The sequence below is a fragment of the Bubalus bubalis genome, chromosome 5 (assembly GCF_019923935.1).
Source record: "Bubalus bubalis isolate 160015118507 breed Murrah chromosome 5, NDDB_SH_1, whole genome shotgun sequence".
In the NCBI taxonomy this organism is placed as follows: Eukaryota; Metazoa; Chordata; class Mammalia; order Artiodactyla; family Bovidae; genus Bubalus; species Bubalus bubalis.
In genome coordinates this window covers 124,063,035-124,081,139 of record NC_059161.1, presented here as the reverse complement: position 1 = coordinate 124,081,139, position 18,105 = coordinate 124,063,035, and the positions used below count along the sequence as shown (strand labels likewise).

Genomic DNA, 18,105 nt, shown 5'->3' with positions numbered 1-18,105 from the left:
TTGGGGCACAGACACTGTTTATTGAGTGGCAGACGCGGGAGAGGTAGCTGGCTCCGGAGTGGAAGAGGAGGCGGTGGGGTGGGTCATGCCAGGGCGCCGTGAGCATCTGGCAGCCAGGGCCATGCCCCCCCCATCCTAGGGGACAGCACAAGCTCACTGCATCAGGAGTAGCAAGGAGCCGGCCTGGGGAAGAGGCAGCCACAGCCCCCGGGATCCTGGGCAAGAAGCAGCAGATGAACTTGGCACAAGGGTCTGGGGTGGGAGGGGCTGGGGTCTGGGTGTTCTGCGGGGAGATGAAGGGGGATCACGTCTGTGGGGTGGAGTAGAGACTGTGGTGGTGGCCGCCTGGTCCCAGAACCTGGGAGAAGAGCAGGGGCGTGGTCCGAGTCTGGCTGCCTCCACACCAGCCTGGTTCCCGCCCGATGGTGCCATACCAGCTGCTGGAGCCTAGGCTGCCTGACATGCTGCAGGCAGAGAAACAGAGTCAGTCCCCAGCAGTCACTAGGACCACAGTCACCAGAGTTGGGGGAGGAGAGAGACTTACCGAGAACAGAGCTCAGTGACCCAGACTTCTCTGACTATGGCAAGTTGCATCTTGGGGGGTGAGGTAGGGGCTTTAGCAAGAACAAACCAGAGGGGACCTCACCTAGTATAGACCATGGCATGGGCAGAGGTGGGTGGCAAGACCTGCTCTAGGACCCCATGGCTTGGTGGAGCAACCTGGGAGCCCAGGGGTCCTCGGGTGGGGCCGGGACTCCTACCTGGTGCTCTCACCCCGGCTATGCTCCCAAGAGCAGCCCTCATCCTCGCAGTGTGCCCGGTCGAAGAAGTAGGAACGGGAGCCAAAGACCTGCCCGTTGAGGATGCGGCTGGTGCTCTAGGGAAGGGAGCCACAATTGATGCTTCCTTCTGCCCCCCACTGGCCTCCCACACCCCCAGAACCCAGCCCAGGGACCGCCAGTGCCGCCCCTCTCCACTGGCCCTCACCAGGTCCTGTGGGGGCCGATGTACCCGGAAGAAGCCCACCAGCAGGGTGGTGGGCAGCAGCTCCCACACAAAGAGGATGAGGCCAAACACCAGGTAGCCTTTGTTCCCCAGGTCGTTCACCAGGTCCGCCTGTGAGGAGGCAGAGGCTGTGCCAATCTGCAGTCGTGCCAATGGGGCCCCCAGACAGGACCCAGGCCAGCTGGGGGCCAGAGCCACAGCTACTGGGGAGGCGGCAGATGTGTTTAATGCCCACCTGATCAGAGACGTTGTACCAGTCGTAATCGAAGGCGTCCAGCCGGCTCCGGGGGGCCAAGGCGAGGGCCGCCAGGTTGTAGCAGGCCCGGCTGGCATAGAGCAGGACCATGGCACCACCCATTGCAGCTGCCTGGCACACACTGGTCCCCTGGCACAGATGACAACAGGGGACCCTTAGGGAGGGGAGGTTCCAGCTTTCTCTCTACTCTGAAGACCCCAAACGCCCCAAAGACACCCAGGCATCAGCGCTTGTGGCCCTACCTTGGCCTCCAGGTAGATGCTGGTGGAGGGGGCCCGCCGGGCCACAAGGCAGAGGCAGGCGGCAAGAGAGAGTGCGCAGATAACAAACAGGGAGTCGCTCACCAGGACACGCACCAGCAGGAGGGCCCAGGGCTGTGCCCTGCGCCTGCGGGACAGCATGGCGCACAGCACATTCACCAGCAGAAAGAGCAGCGAGGCCCCCACGAAGGCCCCTCGGACAGCCAGCCTGCGGCCCACAGCACAGTCAGCCCCAGGCGACCACCCTTGCCACTCCCCAACCACCCAACCCTTCCCAGGAGACCTGGGTGTCAGTCAGAACCTCAGGCCACACAGTCTGAACCCCAGTCCTCCAGTTTTACAGATGAGGAAACTGAGGCTAAAGAGGTCAGAATATGACTGACAGCTGTGGTACAGCAGAAAGAGCACTGGATTGGGAGTCAGAAATCTGGGTTTAAGCCCTGGCTCTACCTCCTGCCAGGTGTGCGACGTTGAATATGTTGCTTAGCCTTGCTGAGCCTCAGTGTCTTCATCTCTCAAATGGGGATACATCAGCTTCGAAGGTAATTTGTAAATATTAAAGATGTCTGTGAAAGCTCTTAATAAACTGCGAGATGTTGTACAAAGGACAGGAGTTACCACTGCCCAAGGTCACCCAGAAGTGCCCTTTGGAGCTTCCGAGGGCCGGAGCCTCCAGCTCTTCCTCCATCATGGATGACATTGGCACCCTCTCCCTTCACCATATTTCAGTGGTTTTTATTACAGTTGAGCTTCACATATGTAGCACTTCTGCAGACCATATGCACCAGGTGCCTAATGTTCCCAAGCCTTCCCCAAGCATCCTGGGCTGTACTCCCCTCAGCTCTACCGGGGGAAGGAATGGACACTGGGCTTCTCCCTGCCCCTGATCTGGGGACTGAACCCACCAGTACTTACAAGCCTCGGCTCATCTCTGGCCGACGCTTTGCCTTGGCTTTGAACACCACCTGGGGGCAGAGAGGCCCATTATTCTTTGGGGCCCTGGGGCTTGCTACCCCACGGGCCTACCCCCACCCATCACCATGGTTACCTGAGCAAAGTAGAGGTTCATGAGCGTCAGTGTGAAGAACTGCAGGCAGACAGGACAGCAGTAGAGAAGCCAAAAGGGCAGGGGCCCCAGGTGGTTGGCTCGGGGTGTGTCTCGAAAGTAGAAAGAGAAGAGGGTGGTACGCAGGGCAGCCCAGAGCAGACAGAGCGCCAGGAACACCGTCTGATAGCTGAGACGCTTGTGCCCATACAGGAGCACCAGCCAGAGCTGGGCATAGACGGAGAAGAAGAGCAGGGCGTACAGGGTGGTGTAGGCCGCAGTCAGCCCCAGGGTCACGGCGGGCGGCAGCGCAGGTACCAGACCAGCAGCAGGCACCAAGCCAGACAGGTTACTCTCCATGTCAGGGAGGGAGGCCTGAACCCTGAAGACAGAGATGGAGGGGCCGGCAGGGGGCCAGGGAAATAAATACGGAGGGGTGGGAGCTGTAGGGTGCTCAGGCGGAAAGAAGTGGTGGTTGGCCGGGCCCTCCCGCCCTCGACAGAGGGCCCCTTGCCTTTGCGGGGCACAGGCAACCTGGGTCCCTCACTACGGGGTGTGGAAAGACAGCCCTTCCTCTCCAGGGCAGAGGCGGGTAGGGAAGTGGGGAGTACTCCTCTCCAGGCCAGGCTCAAAGCCGGGGATGGGGGGAAGGGGGTGCAGAAGCCGAAGGAAAGGGGGTCCCTGGCCTCGGTCGCTGGAGTCGTCCCGGCAGGAGGGGGAGAGCCGGCCAACGCCAGTCTGTTCAGAGCAGCGGCCGCTGCTGGGGACGCTCAACGTCTGGCTCTCCCCCTCCCCAAACTGGAGGGCTCTCTCCCCTCCAACAATCCGGATGGGGAGGGCCTCTGCCTTCCGTCCTCTGGATTCCGGACGCTGGCCCACCCCACCCCCCACTGCGTCCACTCTCCAGCCGCGGGGGGGCGGGAGGAGGCCGACGCCCGGTCCTCAGGCCGCGGCTGCGGGAGCCGGCTCCGGTCTCTGGGACCTGGGGCTCCAGCTCCCCGGCTCCCGCTGCTCCGCCCCCTCCTGCGCCTGCGCGGCCGCCGTTCGCTACGCAAATTGCTCAGGGTCTGGTCCTGGCTACGCAGGCCCGCGCCGCACCCGGCGCGGAGCTGTTCGAGAATTGGCGCAACTTGAGCCACCGCCGGGCGCCAGGGGTTACTAGAGGCGGCGAGCGGCCTTGACGTTCCGGCTGCGCTGCATCCGGCCTGCGCCCGGGTGGGCATTGCCCGGAGCTACCGGCCCTCGCTTCCATAGAAAGCTGGCGATTCCCATGCTTCTCTTCCCCATCCCCAAATCAAGATTGTGCCGCCCGATCCGGGGCGGTAACGACTGCCCTTCACTCGGTCTCAGAGGGAAACTTCCGCCCTCAGCCAAGATGGCCTCCGGGCCCCGCCCCCGGGCCTTAACCCGCGGGGCCCCCCGCGTCCCGCGCGAGCCCGCCCGCCCATTCCCTGGGGGGCGGCGTTTCCCGCTCACCTGGCCTGCCGTCTGCCAGGCGCGAGGCCTCCGCAAGTCCTATTGTCACTTTCCCAGGGGCCCCTTTCCCTTCTGCGCCGGGACAGTCATCCTGCCCCGGGTGGAGGCTCCCTCGCTTATCTCTAGTGCCCCCGAGTTGGCGCGGGGAGTGGCGCCCCTGACGCGGGCAGTGCGAGGTTTCCACCGCGAGGAGAAGGGAGGGGCGCTTCCCGAGCCGGTCACCCGGTTCGGATGGAGCAGTGACAACAGCAACAACAGTTGCCTCCGACGGCTGAGCTTCGATTACTGCTTTGCAAAGTGCTTTCACCCACAGTAATCACCGCCCAGTTTACAAGGATCACTGACTCCTGAAAGAGGTGTCATTATCTCCATTTTACAGGAGTGGGAATTAAGTCCCAGAGGGCCTGAAGGACTTGTCAGCAGGAGCTGGCTTCCAAATGGGGACCCCGGAGAATCCCTCAGCGGCTCCCACAACGCCCAAGGCATAAGGAAGTCGAGAGCTGAGCATCCGGAGACGTAGAAGAGAATCAGGAGGAAGGCAGTGGGCGGGGCCCCAAGGAGTGGCCCCGCCTGCTGGCCAGCTGACATTTCAAGAGCTGATTGGGCCGGGCCCGTGACAGTTTCCGTTACCCAGGCAACTAGGGCCGGGCTCTCTTTTTGCTAAAGGGACGCGGCGGGCCCGGGTCAGGGGCCTCATTATCGGGCTTGGGGTGAGATCTGTGTGCCGTTACCGCGGGCGGGTCTGGCTGAAGCCTGGGCAGGGGCCTGAGGCTTCTCTCCAGCCCTAGGGCTCTGAGAGTTTTAGATCCTGGGCGGATAAGTCGAGCTTCCTGCCGGCCCAGACTCAACGGACAGATCTGCGCTGGGGAAGCAGGGTGGACCTGGGGTGCTGAGGTGGGAGAGGGAGCCAGGGACACCTGCGCCCCCAACCCTGCCAGCCACCCTTAGCTCCCGCTGTTCTCTAATTACTTGTCATCTTGCCCCCCTGCAGCCCAGAGCATGTTCCAGATCCCAGAGTTTGAGCAGAGTGAGCAGGAAGACTCCAGCCCTGCAGATAGGGGCCTGGGCCCCAGCCCCACAGGGGACAGGCCCCCAGGTCTCAGCAAGCACTGGCTAACAGCCCCAGGCCTCCTGGGGGAAGCTGGTCACCAGCAGGGGCAGCCGGCCGGCAGCAGCCACCATGGAGGTAGGCAACCCCCGCCCCCCACCCAACAACCACCTGCCTGTCCAGCTTGCCTCCAGCCCAGTAGCTCTCTTCACCCCAGCCACATCCACACTCTGGAGGGCTCTGAGTAAGTCCCTCAGCACTCTGCACCTCAGTTTCCTCTTCTGTAAAACAGCAATTCATCACCACCCTGGTAATGCTGTGGGGAAGATTAACAGGCATACCTTAGAAGTACTTAATTATAGAGCTGGTGTTTAGTAAATGCTCTAAGTATGTAGCTCTTAGCACAGGACCAGGACAGAATCACGGAGAGGCCAGAAAGGGGAAATGACTTGCCTAAGGTCACACTCGGCATTTCCTTTGGGCTAGAAGACTCTGTGGTGCCTTGCCCCAGGCTAGTGCTTTCCTTGAGATCCTGGATCCAGTCCCCAGCTCTGTTCTTTCCCGCCCTGTGGCTCACATCCACACGGCGCTGTCCTTAACATTGCCAGGGCCAGGTAATCCCAAGAGGCAGATGGCCCTACCAGGCAGCGGGTCTGTGTGGGACTGGGAAAGCATCAGCTGTCCTCCATATCTACTGAGGGAGACCCAGCTGAGATGGAAGGATGGGCCCTGGAGGGCAGCAGCCATGTCTTAGTAGTCCCTACCACCCGGGTGCCCAGCCCAAGCCTTGGCACCTGGAACGACCACAGACATCTTCTGAAAACAAAACTCACGTCCCTTAACTGCTGCCCATGTGACACCCTTCCATTTTCAGGAGCAGGAAGGCTTATTAATGCCCCCACCTCAGGGAGTTCCCTGGTGGTCCAGTGGTTAACGCTCAGTGCTTTCACTGCCAAGGACCCCGGGGTTCAATGCCTGGTCAGGGAACTAGGATTACAGTCAAAAAAGAAAGCAAGAAAAAAGGTTGATATTCAGTTATTAGGGATACAATCTCTAAAAAAAAAAAAAATTAAAAGAAAAAAAAAAAGACCCCACCCCCACCAGCCAGCCTGCTGTATGTCACACTGAACTCCACAGGCTTTCTTTAACTTTGAGATTTTTGCACTTAAGAATTTCTCTGCTTGAAACTGCTTCCCATCCTGTATCTGGCTGTCTCCATCTTCTGTGTCAAGTGCTGAATGTGTGTACCAGTGCCAGGGGTTCATCAGGGACTAGAAGAGAAGCTCTTACGCTTGTGGTTGCCTACATTCTAGAAGATAGGGGGAGACAAGTCATAAACCAAGAAACAAACAAACCAGTCAGTGATACGGTGCCTTAGCAGGTGATGCCTTAGGTGGCATACACTTGACTTTCTCTTTGGAATCCGGAGTGCTGGGGGCTCAAGGGAGTGATTTAAACTGAGGTGGTCAGGGTGGGCCTTGGTGGTGGTGGTTTAGTTGCTAAGTCATGTCTGACTCTTGCGACGCCATGGACTGTAGCCCTCCAGGCTCCTCTGTCCATGGATTTTCCAGGCAAGAATGCTGGAGTGGGTTGCCATTTCCTTCTCCAGGGGATCTTCCTGACCCAGGGATCGAACTCAGGTCTCCTGCACTGCAGGTGATTCTTTACCAGCTGAGCTACTAGGGCCTTGGTAAGAAGCAACATTTGAGCCAAGGCTAGAATCTGATGAGGAGTGAGCCAGACAGAGATCTGTGGGAAGACAGATGCTGGCAGGGATGCCCGCAGACAGAGGGCAGTGTTAGTCACTCAGTCAAGTCCAGCTCTTTGTGACCCCATGGACTGTAGCCCACCAGGGTCCTCTGTCCATGGAATTTTCCAGGCAAGAATACTGGAGTGGGTTGCCATTTCCTTCACCTAGGCAGAGGGCAAGGCAAATGCAAAGACCCTGAGGGCAGTGAGAGGAGGGGCTTAGAGACTCCACCAGAGATCAGGGAAGGGGAGGGGCTGAAGGGCAGGGCCTTGAAGGCCCAGGTCAGGGCTCTGGCTTTCAGGTTGAGTGAAAACCTGGAGGACTCTCATCTGATTTGGACCTCAAGAGAATCACCAGGGCCCCTGGGTGGAGACGGGTCTCCAATGGGCAAAGGTAGGGGTGGTGCCATGGGGGAGGATGGTAGCTGGTGCGAGCGTGGTGGTGGTGGAAGTGGTAAGTATTAGAGCTGGGCTCTGGGTTTCTTTTGAAGGTCAAGCTGGTGGGATTTGCTGATAGACAGATGTGTGAGGCCCAAAGGGGATGGCTTGGGCGCCTGGAAGGATGGAGTTGCTCTTAACTGAGGTGGAACTGAGACTGTGTGGGGCGAGATCAGGAGCCCTGCTTGGGCCAGGTCAGGTTAGAGGTGCCTTTTGGGCATCCAGTTGGAGATTTCTAGTAGGGATAGATACATGTGGGAGTTGGCCATTGCTGATGAAGTGTTTGGTGGGCCCTGGGAGACAGTGTAGACAGGGTAGGGCTTGGGCTGAGTCTGGAGCTCCAGGCTGCAGAGGGCAGCAGAAGCGGAGGAGCCCACACTGGGGTCTGAGAAGGAGGGAGCCATGTGGTAGGGAGGGGAGTGTTGAACTGGGTGATGCTCCTTTGAGCGCTGCTGGAGGAGGGCTGGGAGTGGAGCGCTGGACTGGACTTAGGGTTGGGGAAGCTTGGGTGGAGAGTGGGGAGGGATGATGGGAAGAGAATTGGAGGTAGAAAGGAGAGCCCGCTCTTGGCAGCTGAGCTCTGGCAAAGAGGAACAGAGGAGCCAGCGGCACCTGAAGGCCCAAGGAGATTCAAGGAAGGATTGTTTTATTACTTAAGATAAAAAGAAAAAAGAGGTTCTTTTTTTTTGGCTGTACCATGTGGCTTGTGCAGTCTTAATTCCCTGACCAGGACTCAAACCCATGCTCCCTGCAATGGAAGTGTGGAGTCTTAACCACCAAGGAACTCCCAAAAGAGCATGTTTATAAGTTGATGGAGTAATCCAGTTAGGAAAATACTGGAGGATGCAGGGGAGAAAGGAAGCTTACTTGAGTAGGAGAGAGTGGTCTGGTGTTCAGGGGAGGGGCAGCTCAGCTGAGTGCAGTGGAGGGGTGGAGGAGGGCAAGGAGACACCTCACGGGAACTAGTAGATGTTTCTCTCGTGGATGCTTCCAATTTCTTGGTGAAAGGAAGCCAGGTCTTGAGCCAGGAGTGAAGATGGGGAGAGGGGTGGAGGTTGAGGTCGAGAGAGGGAAGAACAGGTTTGAAGTAGTTGTCTGGCCCAGAGTATGGAGTTGGAAGGTGTGCTGGGCAACTCGGGGGGCCACTGGGTCTTATGGCTGTGAATTTGAACAGAGGTGGCACGGCTGTGCTTTTCTCCAGCCATGCTGGCCGCCCAGGTGCCTGTGGGAACTGGCAGGGAGTTGGCCTTAACCAGAGCTGTGTTGGTATCAGCCCAGTGAGGGAGGCGGTGCGGGGCTTGGCTCGTATGCAGTGTAAGCTGGCCAAGTGTGAGGAGCCTGGCATCATCAGAGCTGGGGTGCCAAGGCAGGGAGCTGGAAAGGACCATTTCTGTGCTATGAATGAATGAAATAGGAGTGGCAAAACCTCCTGCACTCACTAGGGGCCCATCCCGCGGGTGGGAGCACCTGAGGCCCCAAGGGGGAAAGGTGGCCCAGCTCCAGGCCCAGCCATGACAAGGCTTGCAAGGGATGTAAGAGACCTGCCCTGGATTCCTTTTGACTTAGTTTCAAGTGGTTTTCCATGAAAGACCCGCAGGTGCCGATAACCTGCCAGAGCCCCCGGGCCACTGCCCCCCTCCGCATGGGCAGGGTGCTGCCACTCTTCACATTCCCTGCCTCCAAGCCCCTGCCTGGTGAACTGTGCGTGTCTCCAGGGCGGGCCTGCGGCCACCTTGTGTGCTGTGACAGCTCCCGTGCGTAGCGGGTGCCTGGAGCGGCTGGTGCGTGAATGGTAGAGAGGGGAAGGGCGACACACGGTGAGTAAAGCAGCCCAGTGCCAGGCCCCGGGCCAGACTGCAGGCTTCAAACCCGGCTTTTTTTTTTAAATTGAAGTATAGCTGATTTATGTGCTCACTCGTGTCCAACTCTTTGTGGCCCCATGGACTATAGTCTGCCAGGCTCCTCTGCTCATGGAATTTTCCAGGCAGGAATACTGGAGCCAGTTGCCATTCCCTTCTCCAGGGGATCTTCCCGACCCAGGGATCGAACCCAGGTCTCTTGCGTTGCAGGCAGATTCTTTACCACTAGTGCCCAGTGGTAACTATGGGAAGCCCATAGTTGATTCGTGAAAGTGAAAATGTTAGTCGCTCAGTCGTGTCTGACTCTTTGTGACCCTATGGACTGTAGCCTACCAGAATCCTCTGTCCATGGGATTCTCCAGGCAAGAATACTAGAGGGGGTTGCCATGACCTTCTCCAGGTTGATTTATAATGATATGTTAGTTTCAGGTGTACAGCAAAGTGAGTCAGTTATATATATATATATATATATATATATATATTCCTTTTCAGATTCTTTTCCATAATAGGTTATTACAAGATATTCAATATAGTTCCCAGTGCTACACAGTAAATCCTTGTTGTTTATCTACTTTATATATAGTTCAGTTCAGTCGTTCAGTCATGTCCGACTCTGCAACCCCATGAACCGCAGAACACCAGACTTCCCTGTCCAACACCATCTCCCGGAGTCCACCCAAACCCATGTCCATTGAGTTGGTGATGCCATCCAACCATCTCATGCTCTGTCATTCCCCTCTCCTCCTGCCCTCAATCTTTCCCAGCATCAGGGTCTTTTCCAGTGAGTCAGTCTTTGCATCAGGTGGCCAAAGTATTGGAGTTTCAGCTTCAACATCAGTCCTACCAGTGAACACCCAGGACTGATCTCCTTTAGGATGGACTGGTTGGATCTCGGACTGTCAAGAGTCTTCTCTAATACCACAGTTCAAAAGCATCATTTCTTTGGCACTCAGCCTTCTTTATAGTCCAACTCTCACATCCATACGTGACCACTGGAAAAACCATAGCCTTGACTAGACAGACCTTTGTTGACAAAGTAATGTCTCTGCTTTTCAATATGCTGTCTAGGTTGGTCATAACTTTCCTTCCAAGGAGTAAGCATCTTTTAATTTCATGGCTGCAGTCACCATTTTCAGTGATTTTGGAGCCCAGAAAAATAAAGTCAGCTAGTTTCCACTGTTTCCCCATCTATTTGCCATGAAGTGATGGGACCAGATGCTATGATCTTAGTTTTCTGAATATTGAGCTTTAAGCCAACTTTCTCACTCTCCTCTTTCACTTTCATCAAGAGGCTCTTTAGTTCTTCTTCACTTTCTGCCATAAGGGTGGTGTCATCTGCATGTACCTATGAATCCCAAAGTCCAGAATTCCCTGGTTGCCCAGTGGTTAGGACACAGCACTTTCACTGACATGGCCTAGGTTCGATTCCTGGTTGGGGAACTGAGATCTCGTAAGCCGTGCACAAAAAAAAAAAAAGAAATCCCAAAGGCTTATTTAATCCTCCCCACCCCCACTCCCCTTTTTCCCCCTGTGGTAATCATAAATTTGTTTTCCATGTCTGTTTCTGTTTTGTAAGTAAACTCATTTGTATCATTTTTTGTTTGTCCTGTCTTGTTTTCAGCAGCACCAGGAGGCAGTTTGTTTTCTGTGTCTGTGAGTCTATTTCTATTTTGTAAATATGTTGATTTGTATCATTTTTTGTTTGTCTTGTTTTGTTTTTGGCCACCCAGGAGGCCTATGGGATCTTAGTTCCCCCACTAAGGATCAAACATATGCCCACTGCATTGAATGCATGGAATTTTAACCACTGGACCACCAGGGAAGTCCCCTGTATCATTTTTTATTTTCCCTGTATCATTTTTTAGATTCCGTATTTTTGTCTGACTTACTTCACTTAGTATGATAATCTCTAGGTCCATCCTTGTTGCTGCAAATGGCATTATTTCACTTTTTTTTTTTTAATGGCGGAGTAGTATTTCATTGTTTATATATACATCTTCCTTGTCCATGGAATTCTCCAGACAAGAATACTGGAGTGGGTTGCCATTTCCTTCTCCAAGGAATCTTCCTGACCCAGAGATCGAACCCAGGTCTCCTGTGTTGCCAGGCAGATTCTTTACCAGCTGAGCCACCAAGGAAACTTTCTTTATCCATTCTTCTGTTGGACATTTAGGTTGCTTCCATATCTTGGCTATTGTAAATAGTGCTGCCACAAATGCTGAGTGCCTCAGTTTTTTTATCCCAGTAAAATGGGACTAGAAGTAGTCCCACCTCATTGCGTTGTCATGAGAATCTGATGCATTAATACAGGAAAAATGCTTAGAAACAGTGTCTAGCACAGAGGAGGGTCTGCTATTCTTGCTATTACTGCAGTTGCTGTTGCAGTGAGTTGGCCCAGGCCCTGAGCAGACCTGGGGCTTGCCATTCATTTAGAGGGAATAGAGAGACATGAATAAGCAATGCCCCCCTGATGGCAGACAAGGGAGTGCAAGCTGGAACGTAAGAATGTGAGGGCCCTGAAGGCCATGCCCAGGAGTTGGGAGTTTACCTCATAGGCAACGGGGAGCCACTGAAAGTTCTAGGCAGAGGACAGACATAGTTGGGTTTAGAGCAGAGGTTGGCAAACCACATCCAAAGGCTAAACCCCTCTTTGTTGCATAGCCCATGAGCTAAGAATGATTTTGACACTTTTTTTTTTTTGACACTTTTAAACAGTTGACAAAACGCCAAAGAACAGTATTTTATTTGTGTTCCAAATACAATTTTGGTGGAACGCAGCGGTGCACAAGCACTTGTGTATTGTTTACGGCTGCTTTCAAGCCATGGCCACAATGTTGAGTAGTTGTGACAGACTATGTGGCCTGCGATGCCCCAAATATTTCCTCTCTGACCCTTTACAGAAAACACTTGCCAGCCTCTGCTTTAGCGTGTTTTCTGATTTTCTCAGCTCTGAGCAAGGTGGAGGTATGTTCTCTACAGGACAGTAAGGGGCTTTCGTACTCCAAATGGCTTTAGGGGACCCAGGAAGCCTGGGCTGAGACAGGTCAGGCCGCATGCCTGCTCCCGGGGGGAGCGCCGAGCTGCTCTCCTGCTGAAGTCGAGCAACATGTGAACCCCCCACGTGGTAGAGCAGGATCCAAACCGAACCCCACCTGATGGCACAGCCTCACTGCCTCCAGCTGTCTGGAACAGCGCTGTTCTAGTGAAGTGTGCAAGGATGCTCACAGGAGCGGGAATGTGGATGTGTTCAGCCCCACCCACTTACCCATAAAGCCAGTGAGTAAAGAACTTGAAGCTTGGGGCTCCTGACAGCTCCAGCCGTAGGTCCCTCCCACTTTCCCACCCAGCCCCAGGCCTGCACTCTGGAAGGATGGCGAGAGAGCATGCTCACAACCAGAAGCCACGCCTCCTCCCTCCTCCTTTCCTTCCCAAGACTGGGAGTGGGAGAGGACGCCTCTGCACTATCTAGGGGCATGAAGGAGTGACCGCTGATTGAAGGTTGGATGGATGGAGTGGGTAGGCATGTCTGCTCCCCCAGGGAGTTCACAGAAAAATACTCAGATTTTTTTCCTAGTAAATAGGACACTTAAATGTTCAGTTTACACATTTGAGTGTCATTTTGACAATGGCTGGCTTGGCACTGCTTAATTCATGGCTTCGGTAAAAATCCCCACTCCATGGGTAGGCTCCTGGCAGAGCTGGCAGTCACATTAGGCCTAGGGTTGCCTTTCCAGACCTGAGCCCCCAGGGGGAGCCCATGGTGCTGCTGAAGGGAGCCTGGGGCATGAGAGTTAAATACAAAGACCCAGGAGCCAGACTGGTTGGGTTGGAATCTGTCACCTACTAGCTGTGTGACTTTGGGCAAGTTACTTACCTTCTCTGTGCCTTAGTTTTCTTCTCTGTAAAATGGGGACAGTGAGTAACTTTCCCTCCCAAGATGTGGTGAGGACATAAGGAATTAATAGGCATGAGGCACACTGCCAAGCTGACACAGGGAGTGCTGCTGTTCTGCTGGTTCTGATTCCCAGGCAGGAGGCGAGGCCCAGGCCAAGTGCCTGCCTACTAGTCACTTGCCTTCTGACCCCTGGGCCCTGCATCTGTCAAGTGTGGAGGCTGTAGGTTCTTAGTGCTAGTAAAGCAGAAAAACAGCTGAGAGTTCCTGAGCATTTAAGTGACCAAGCAGGGTGTGCCAGCTGTGTGACCCTGAGCAAGTTCCTAACCTCTCTGTGCTTCTATTTCCTCATGTGTAAAATAGGGAGAACTTGGCCTCTCACTGGGAAAATGCGAGGCTTCAGGACATGAAAAAGGCAAAACAGGGTTCTTTCTCTGTGTCGTTTGTCCTCATGGGGGTACTGGGGGCTGCCCCCATTTCACAGAGGACAACACCGAGGCCCCAAGGGATTAAAAAGAAAGGGCCCAAGGTCACAAAGCAGGAATGTGGTGGAGGTGGGGACTTCTGCCCTGATGCCCATGCCCCATGGAACCGGACAGTCCTCTGCAGACAGGCCTGTTCTCATCAGGGCTCTTGCTGCTCTCAGCTCCGTAGCCCCAGCCCCAATCTGGACTGCTGATTTAGCTGCCTGTTCCCTGCTGCCACCTCGTTCCTCAAAGGCTTTATGGTGTCCCTGCCTACCTGAGCCTAGGCTTTGGTGAAGTTTAGGAATTCCAGCCACCCTCCTAGCCTAGGCCTTTCTGGATCCAGCCCCCTCTTCTTTTCTTGGCTTTCCCAGCCCTGTGTTTGGAGCTGGGACCCTTGGAGGCCCCGGCCCTGGAGCTGGCCCACAGGCCTTTGGGAGAGGATGAGACAGTTACCCCTGGCTTCAAGACCTGGCCTAGATCATACTTTCTCCAGAATGCCTCCCTGACAGACATACCTTGCTGTGGATGCTGTTCCCCTGCACTTGTTCCATGCCTGTCTTGCAATCCGGCTCTGGATTTATGCTCCTGGGAGTGTTCTAGGTCTTTGTTGGTCTGGGTATGGGGGTGGGGTTGACAGGAATTCGGGGGATGGAACACACGCAAAAGGCAGACAAACTCAGGACACACCTCTTTGAACAATGATCCGTCACACACTTTCAGCTTACAAAGGACTTTCATGCTGTTTATGTGAGGCAAGCCACTGGCATTAAGAATTAGGTTTATCCCCATAAAGAGGTGAAGACACAGGCTCAGGGGGTTGAAGGGTGGTTGGATAAAGGAAGACGTGTAGCTCAATGGATTATCACTGGACTCTGGATTCCAACAAACCTGTAGGGACTTCAAACCTCAGAACTTCCCAACTGTGTCACTGAGGGCAAGTCTAAACCTCTCCAAGCCTGTCTTTTCATCTATACCGTAGAAGCAATATTAGTACTTATCTCCTGGCATGCTTAGGATAATGAGGTAATGCCCAGGACCTAGTGCGTGCTCCTTAAGTGTTACCATAAAAAGTCAACAGAACTTTCTGGACAGTTTGTTCAAAGTGGGTGCTGTGGGAGGTACAGATATGCTGACAGGTTCTTGTTCTCAAAGGGCTTCTAGGTCTCCTGTAGGTCACACCAGTGAAACAAATGGGCCCCAGCAGGTCACCTGCGGAGGTGGGGTTCAACCCTGTCTGGCTTGGTTGGGGTACCTCCTCAACCAGGAGACTGATTTCCTCCGCAGGGGACTGGAGCTGATGAAAGAGTTAACCTCCCAGGGAGTTGCTGGGAAGCCCCTGGATCTTACACTCACAGCTGTAACCACTATTTGTGCCCTTATTCTGTACCAAGCACAGAGGTTAAGTCATTCTATAAACCGAAAGGTCTGGCCCGTTGAAAGTGTTACTCGTTCAATTGTGTCCGACTCTGCAACCCCACAGGACTGTAGCCCCCCAGGCTCCTCTGTCCGTCGGATTCTCCAGGCAAGAATACTGGAGTGGGTAGCCTTTCCCTTATCCAGTGGATCTTCCCCACCCACGGATCGAACCGAGATCTCCTGCATTGCAGGCAGATTCTTTACCATCTGAGCCAAAGGGTCTGGCCCATTGTTGGGGCTCAATTAAGATTTGTGGGATTAATGAGAAATTAGTTCGAAACTACAGTAACACTGCTGCAGGGCTGGGGACGCGAGAGGAGTTGAGATTCAAGTCATCCCCACCGTCTGATCTCTGCAGGCACTGGGGCTGTGGAGACCCGGAGTCGTCACAGCTCCTACCCCGCGGGGCCAGAGGATAATGAAGGGACGGAAGAGGAGGATCTCGGCCCCTTTAGGGGCCGCTCGCGTTCGGCGCCCCCCAACCTCTGGGCTGCACAGCGATATGGCCGCGAGCTCCGGAGGATGAGCGACGAGTTTCACGTCTCCTTCAAGGTGAGGGCCGGCTGAGGTGCCCCGCAGTCCCGGACCACACCGGGACCTGTGCTCCCGGATCTCCTCCCACTGGGCTGTCCCAGTGCACGTCGGGATTTGCAGTTTCGGGACTCCTCGCCTGCAGCCAGACCCTTCCCGAGTCCCAGGGTATTCGGGGACCTGACCCTGCTCCAGCAGGCCAAGGCTCCTGCCTGGGCTCCTCAAATCCCCGGAGCACGAGGCATTTGTGCTCCTGGCCGACCCATTTCGGATAGCCGGGTTCTTGGCCTCAATTTCCGAACCACTTCTTTGATTTTCAAATTATGGTCCCATCTTCCAGATGCTAAGTCTCCGGCTCTGGCGCTTACAGGACCGTAGGCGTCCTTTCTTTCTGCTCGCAACATGGAGGGACCATGCTTAGTAGTCAGGAGACCTCTTCATACAAGGCCTGTTAGGATCTACGGTCTTTTATCTCCTCCGGGATCTCACTTGGTGGTGGGACTCCGTAAGCGGAGGGGCCTTGATTCGGGCTGCCAGGATAAGCTAATTCATTCTACCTTTTCTTCTTCCCACCCTGAAGGGGCTTCCTCGCCCGAAGAGCGCGGGCACGGCAACGCAAATGCGACAAAGCCCCAGCTGGACGCGCTTCCTCCAGTCCTGGTTGAGCCGGAACTTGGGGAGAGGAGGCTCCGCTCCCTCCCAGTGACCTTCCGCCCCGCAACTTAGACTCCCAACCGCCGCTGGTGGCCATCTTGGGAGCGGGCGGAAGTCTTTTCTGCAGGCCTTATGCAAAAGGAGGCTCGTATTCGTTCCTTTCGGAAGACTGAGGTCTGACCCAAAGTCCGATCCCCTTCCGGTGTGTGCGAGGACCACGGAGGGGCTCGGCCCCCATCGGAAGTTGGAAGTTTTTCCGCCCTTAGCTGCCGGAAGCGGCCCTGTGACCCACGCGCCTGCGCCAGTTGCGAGCCGAGATTAACCCTAACTTCGCCGGAACCCTTTCCTCCGCGGTAACGCTGCGGACCTACGCCCGATACTAAAGTGCTAATAAAGCCCACGTCTGTGCCGCGGAGTCTCTTCTGTCTGTCGCCTGGGGCTTCCCGGGCGGAGAGAGCGCTAGCACTGACAAGAATTTCAAAAGATGTCCCCGCTTTACATATGAGGGAAACTGAGGCACTTGGGGCCGACATCAGGGAGGCGTTGAGGCGGCGAGCTGAGATACGGCCGCCTGGACTCCGGGAGACGGAGCGCGATCGGGCTTCGGGGACATCCAGGTCCTTATCTCTAAAATGGTAATTGCGAACTGCATGCCGGCTGGCCGCTGGAATTCCGCGCACTGCAAACCGTGCCGCCGTCCCCCAGGGAGGGTCATTTGCTCCTATTTGGGTCAGTCCTTTTGAGCAGCTACTGTGTGGCCGGCCTGGGGCCAGCGCTCCTCAGGGAACTGGCAGGACACATTGAGCGGGGGAGGGGACGGAAGGCTCGGCCCAGGGCTGTGAGTAGAGGGATCGCTAGGGAACCAGAGAAGCTTCACTAGGCCCTGGGAGCCGAGCTGAGAGCTCAATTCCAGGAAGGTTTATTGGCGCCCCCTACAGACTAGCCTGCGCTTTATACTAGGTACACAGACCTGGATTGCGCCACAGCCCCTGTTATTCCTAGCTTCCGGGCGAAGGAGAGGCAGCCTCTCAGTGAGGAGTTAACGCCAGCCCAGTGCTCTAACAGGGGCCTGGAACCAGGGTGAAGGCGGCTCCCTCCAGCAGAGGAAAGTCAGAGAGGGCTTCAGGGAGGAGGTGAGCTAGACCTGGGACTTTGAGACATGAGGGAGGGTGCTCTCATTTCCAGTAGAGGAAATAGCAGACCCATGGAAGGATGGCGGAGCTGCAGAGGCCAGGCTTTTCAAGAGTTAGAATGTCATACCCAGGAGTTTGGAGTTTAGCCTGGTCTTTGAGGACCTGGGGACTGACATGCAGTGTTTACGTGTGAAGTCAGGAAGATGGGAGTTGCCTGCTGAAGGGCCTAGATGGGGCAGATGTGGAGCTAGGACAAGGCCTGACTGCAGAAACAGGGAAGACCTGGGCACTGGGAGTGGGGCCCAAGGCAGAAGTCCCCGGCTCTGGGAAGGCCTTGCTTTGGAAGCCCTGTTCTCTGGCCTCCCCACCCTATCTGTTTGCCTGAGGCTGCAGCAAAAACAAAGAAAGAAAACACTCAATTGGCAGGAGATAAGCCCAGATAAGAGGCTGCCTTCCTCCGGAGGAGGCAGGCAGTCAGCCCGGGAAGCGCCAGGAAGCTGGGAGAGGCCTTGAAGAAGTGCCAGCCTGACCCTGCTGTAGAACCCAGCCGCACCCTCACTGCAGGGTCTCTGCCACTCCACACTGTCCCAGGGCAGGAGGGGGAGGCGTGGAGCAGGTCCTCCAGGCTGGCCGAAGACAGTCTGCCCTAGAGGGTCCATGCCCCACCTGCCTCCAGGTCAGGATGTCTTAACTTAGATGTGACCTCAGTTTCCTCATCTGCAAAACAGGCATAACATCTCCCTCACAGGGAGGAGGGGGATGCCGCGTCTCCCCTGCACATGCTGTGACCGTCAGCGCCCCTTTTCCCAAGGGTCACTTCCAGGCCCATCTGCTTCCTGCCCATCACTGAGAACCCAGGTGCCCTGAGGTTGGGCA

General features: G+C 55.6%; 2 protein-coding genes across 3 annotated transcripts; one reads left to right on the top strand and one right to left on the bottom strand.

Moving 5' to 3' along the window:
- On the bottom strand, window positions 1-4,180 carry GPR137 (G protein-coupled receptor 137). The gene is made up of 8 exons (XM_006050884.3): window positions 4,043-4,180; window positions 2,570-2,948; window positions 2,437-2,486; window positions 1,504-1,729; window positions 1,241-1,390; window positions 988-1,116; window positions 762-877; window positions 1-464 (listed from the first exon to the last, which is right to left on the bottom strand). Exons 2-8 carry the CDS (start codon window positions 2,924-2,926, stop codon window positions 305-307), a joined length of 1,188 nt encoding a protein of 395 aa, XP_006050946.1. The 5' UTR covers window positions 2,927-2,948; window positions 4,043-4,180; the 3' UTR covers window positions 1-304.
- Window positions 4,181-4,599: 419 nt separating this feature from the next.
- BAD (BCL2 associated agonist of cell death) lies at window positions 4,600-16,506 on the top strand. Of its 2 annotated transcripts, none has more exons than XM_006050882.4 (4): window positions 4,600-4,752; window positions 5,034-5,228; window positions 15,270-15,463; window positions 16,023-16,506. In XM_006050882.4, the coding sequence occupies exons 2-4, from the start codon at window positions 5,042-5,044 to the stop codon at window positions 16,146-16,148; spliced, it is 507 nt and encodes a 168-aa protein (XP_006050944.1). In that variant the 5' UTR covers window positions 4,600-4,752; window positions 5,034-5,041; the 3' UTR covers window positions 16,149-16,506. The 2 variants fall into 2 exon arrangements, with proteins under 2 accessions (XP_006050944.1, XP_006050945.1); XM_006050883.4 differs by lacking the exon at window positions 4,600-4,752 and adding an exon at window positions 4,759-4,936.
- The last annotated feature ends 1,599 nt before the right edge of the window (window positions 16,507-18,105 follow it).

Excerpts from the sequence above, each read along its gene's own strand:
- GPR137 (XM_006050884.3), bottom strand. The coding sequence starts at position 2,926 with ATGGAGAGTAACCTGTCTGGCTTGGTGCCTGCTGCTGGTCTGGTACCT. Across the intron at positions 2,487-2,569 it reads TGAACCTCTACTTTGCTCAG|GTGGTGTTCAAAGCCAAGGC; the intron begins GTAACCATGGTG and ends CTCTGCCCCCAG. Across the intron at positions 878-987 it reads ATCGGCCCCCACAGGACCTG|AGCACCAGCCGCATCCTCAA; the intron begins GTGAGGGCCAGT and ends TCCCTTCCCTAG.
- BAD (XM_006050882.4), top strand. The coding sequence starts at position 5,042 with ATGTTCCAGATCCCAGAGTTTGAGCAGAGTGAGCAGGAAGACTCCAGC. Across the intron at positions 5,229-15,269 it reads CGGCAGCAGCCACCATGGAG|GCACTGGGGCTGTGGAGACC; the intron begins GTAGGCAACCCC and ends TGATCTCTGCAG. Across the intron at positions 15,464-16,022 it reads AGTTTCACGTCTCCTTCAAG|GGGCTTCCTCGCCCGAAGAG; the intron begins GTGAGGGCCGGC and ends CCCACCCTGAAG.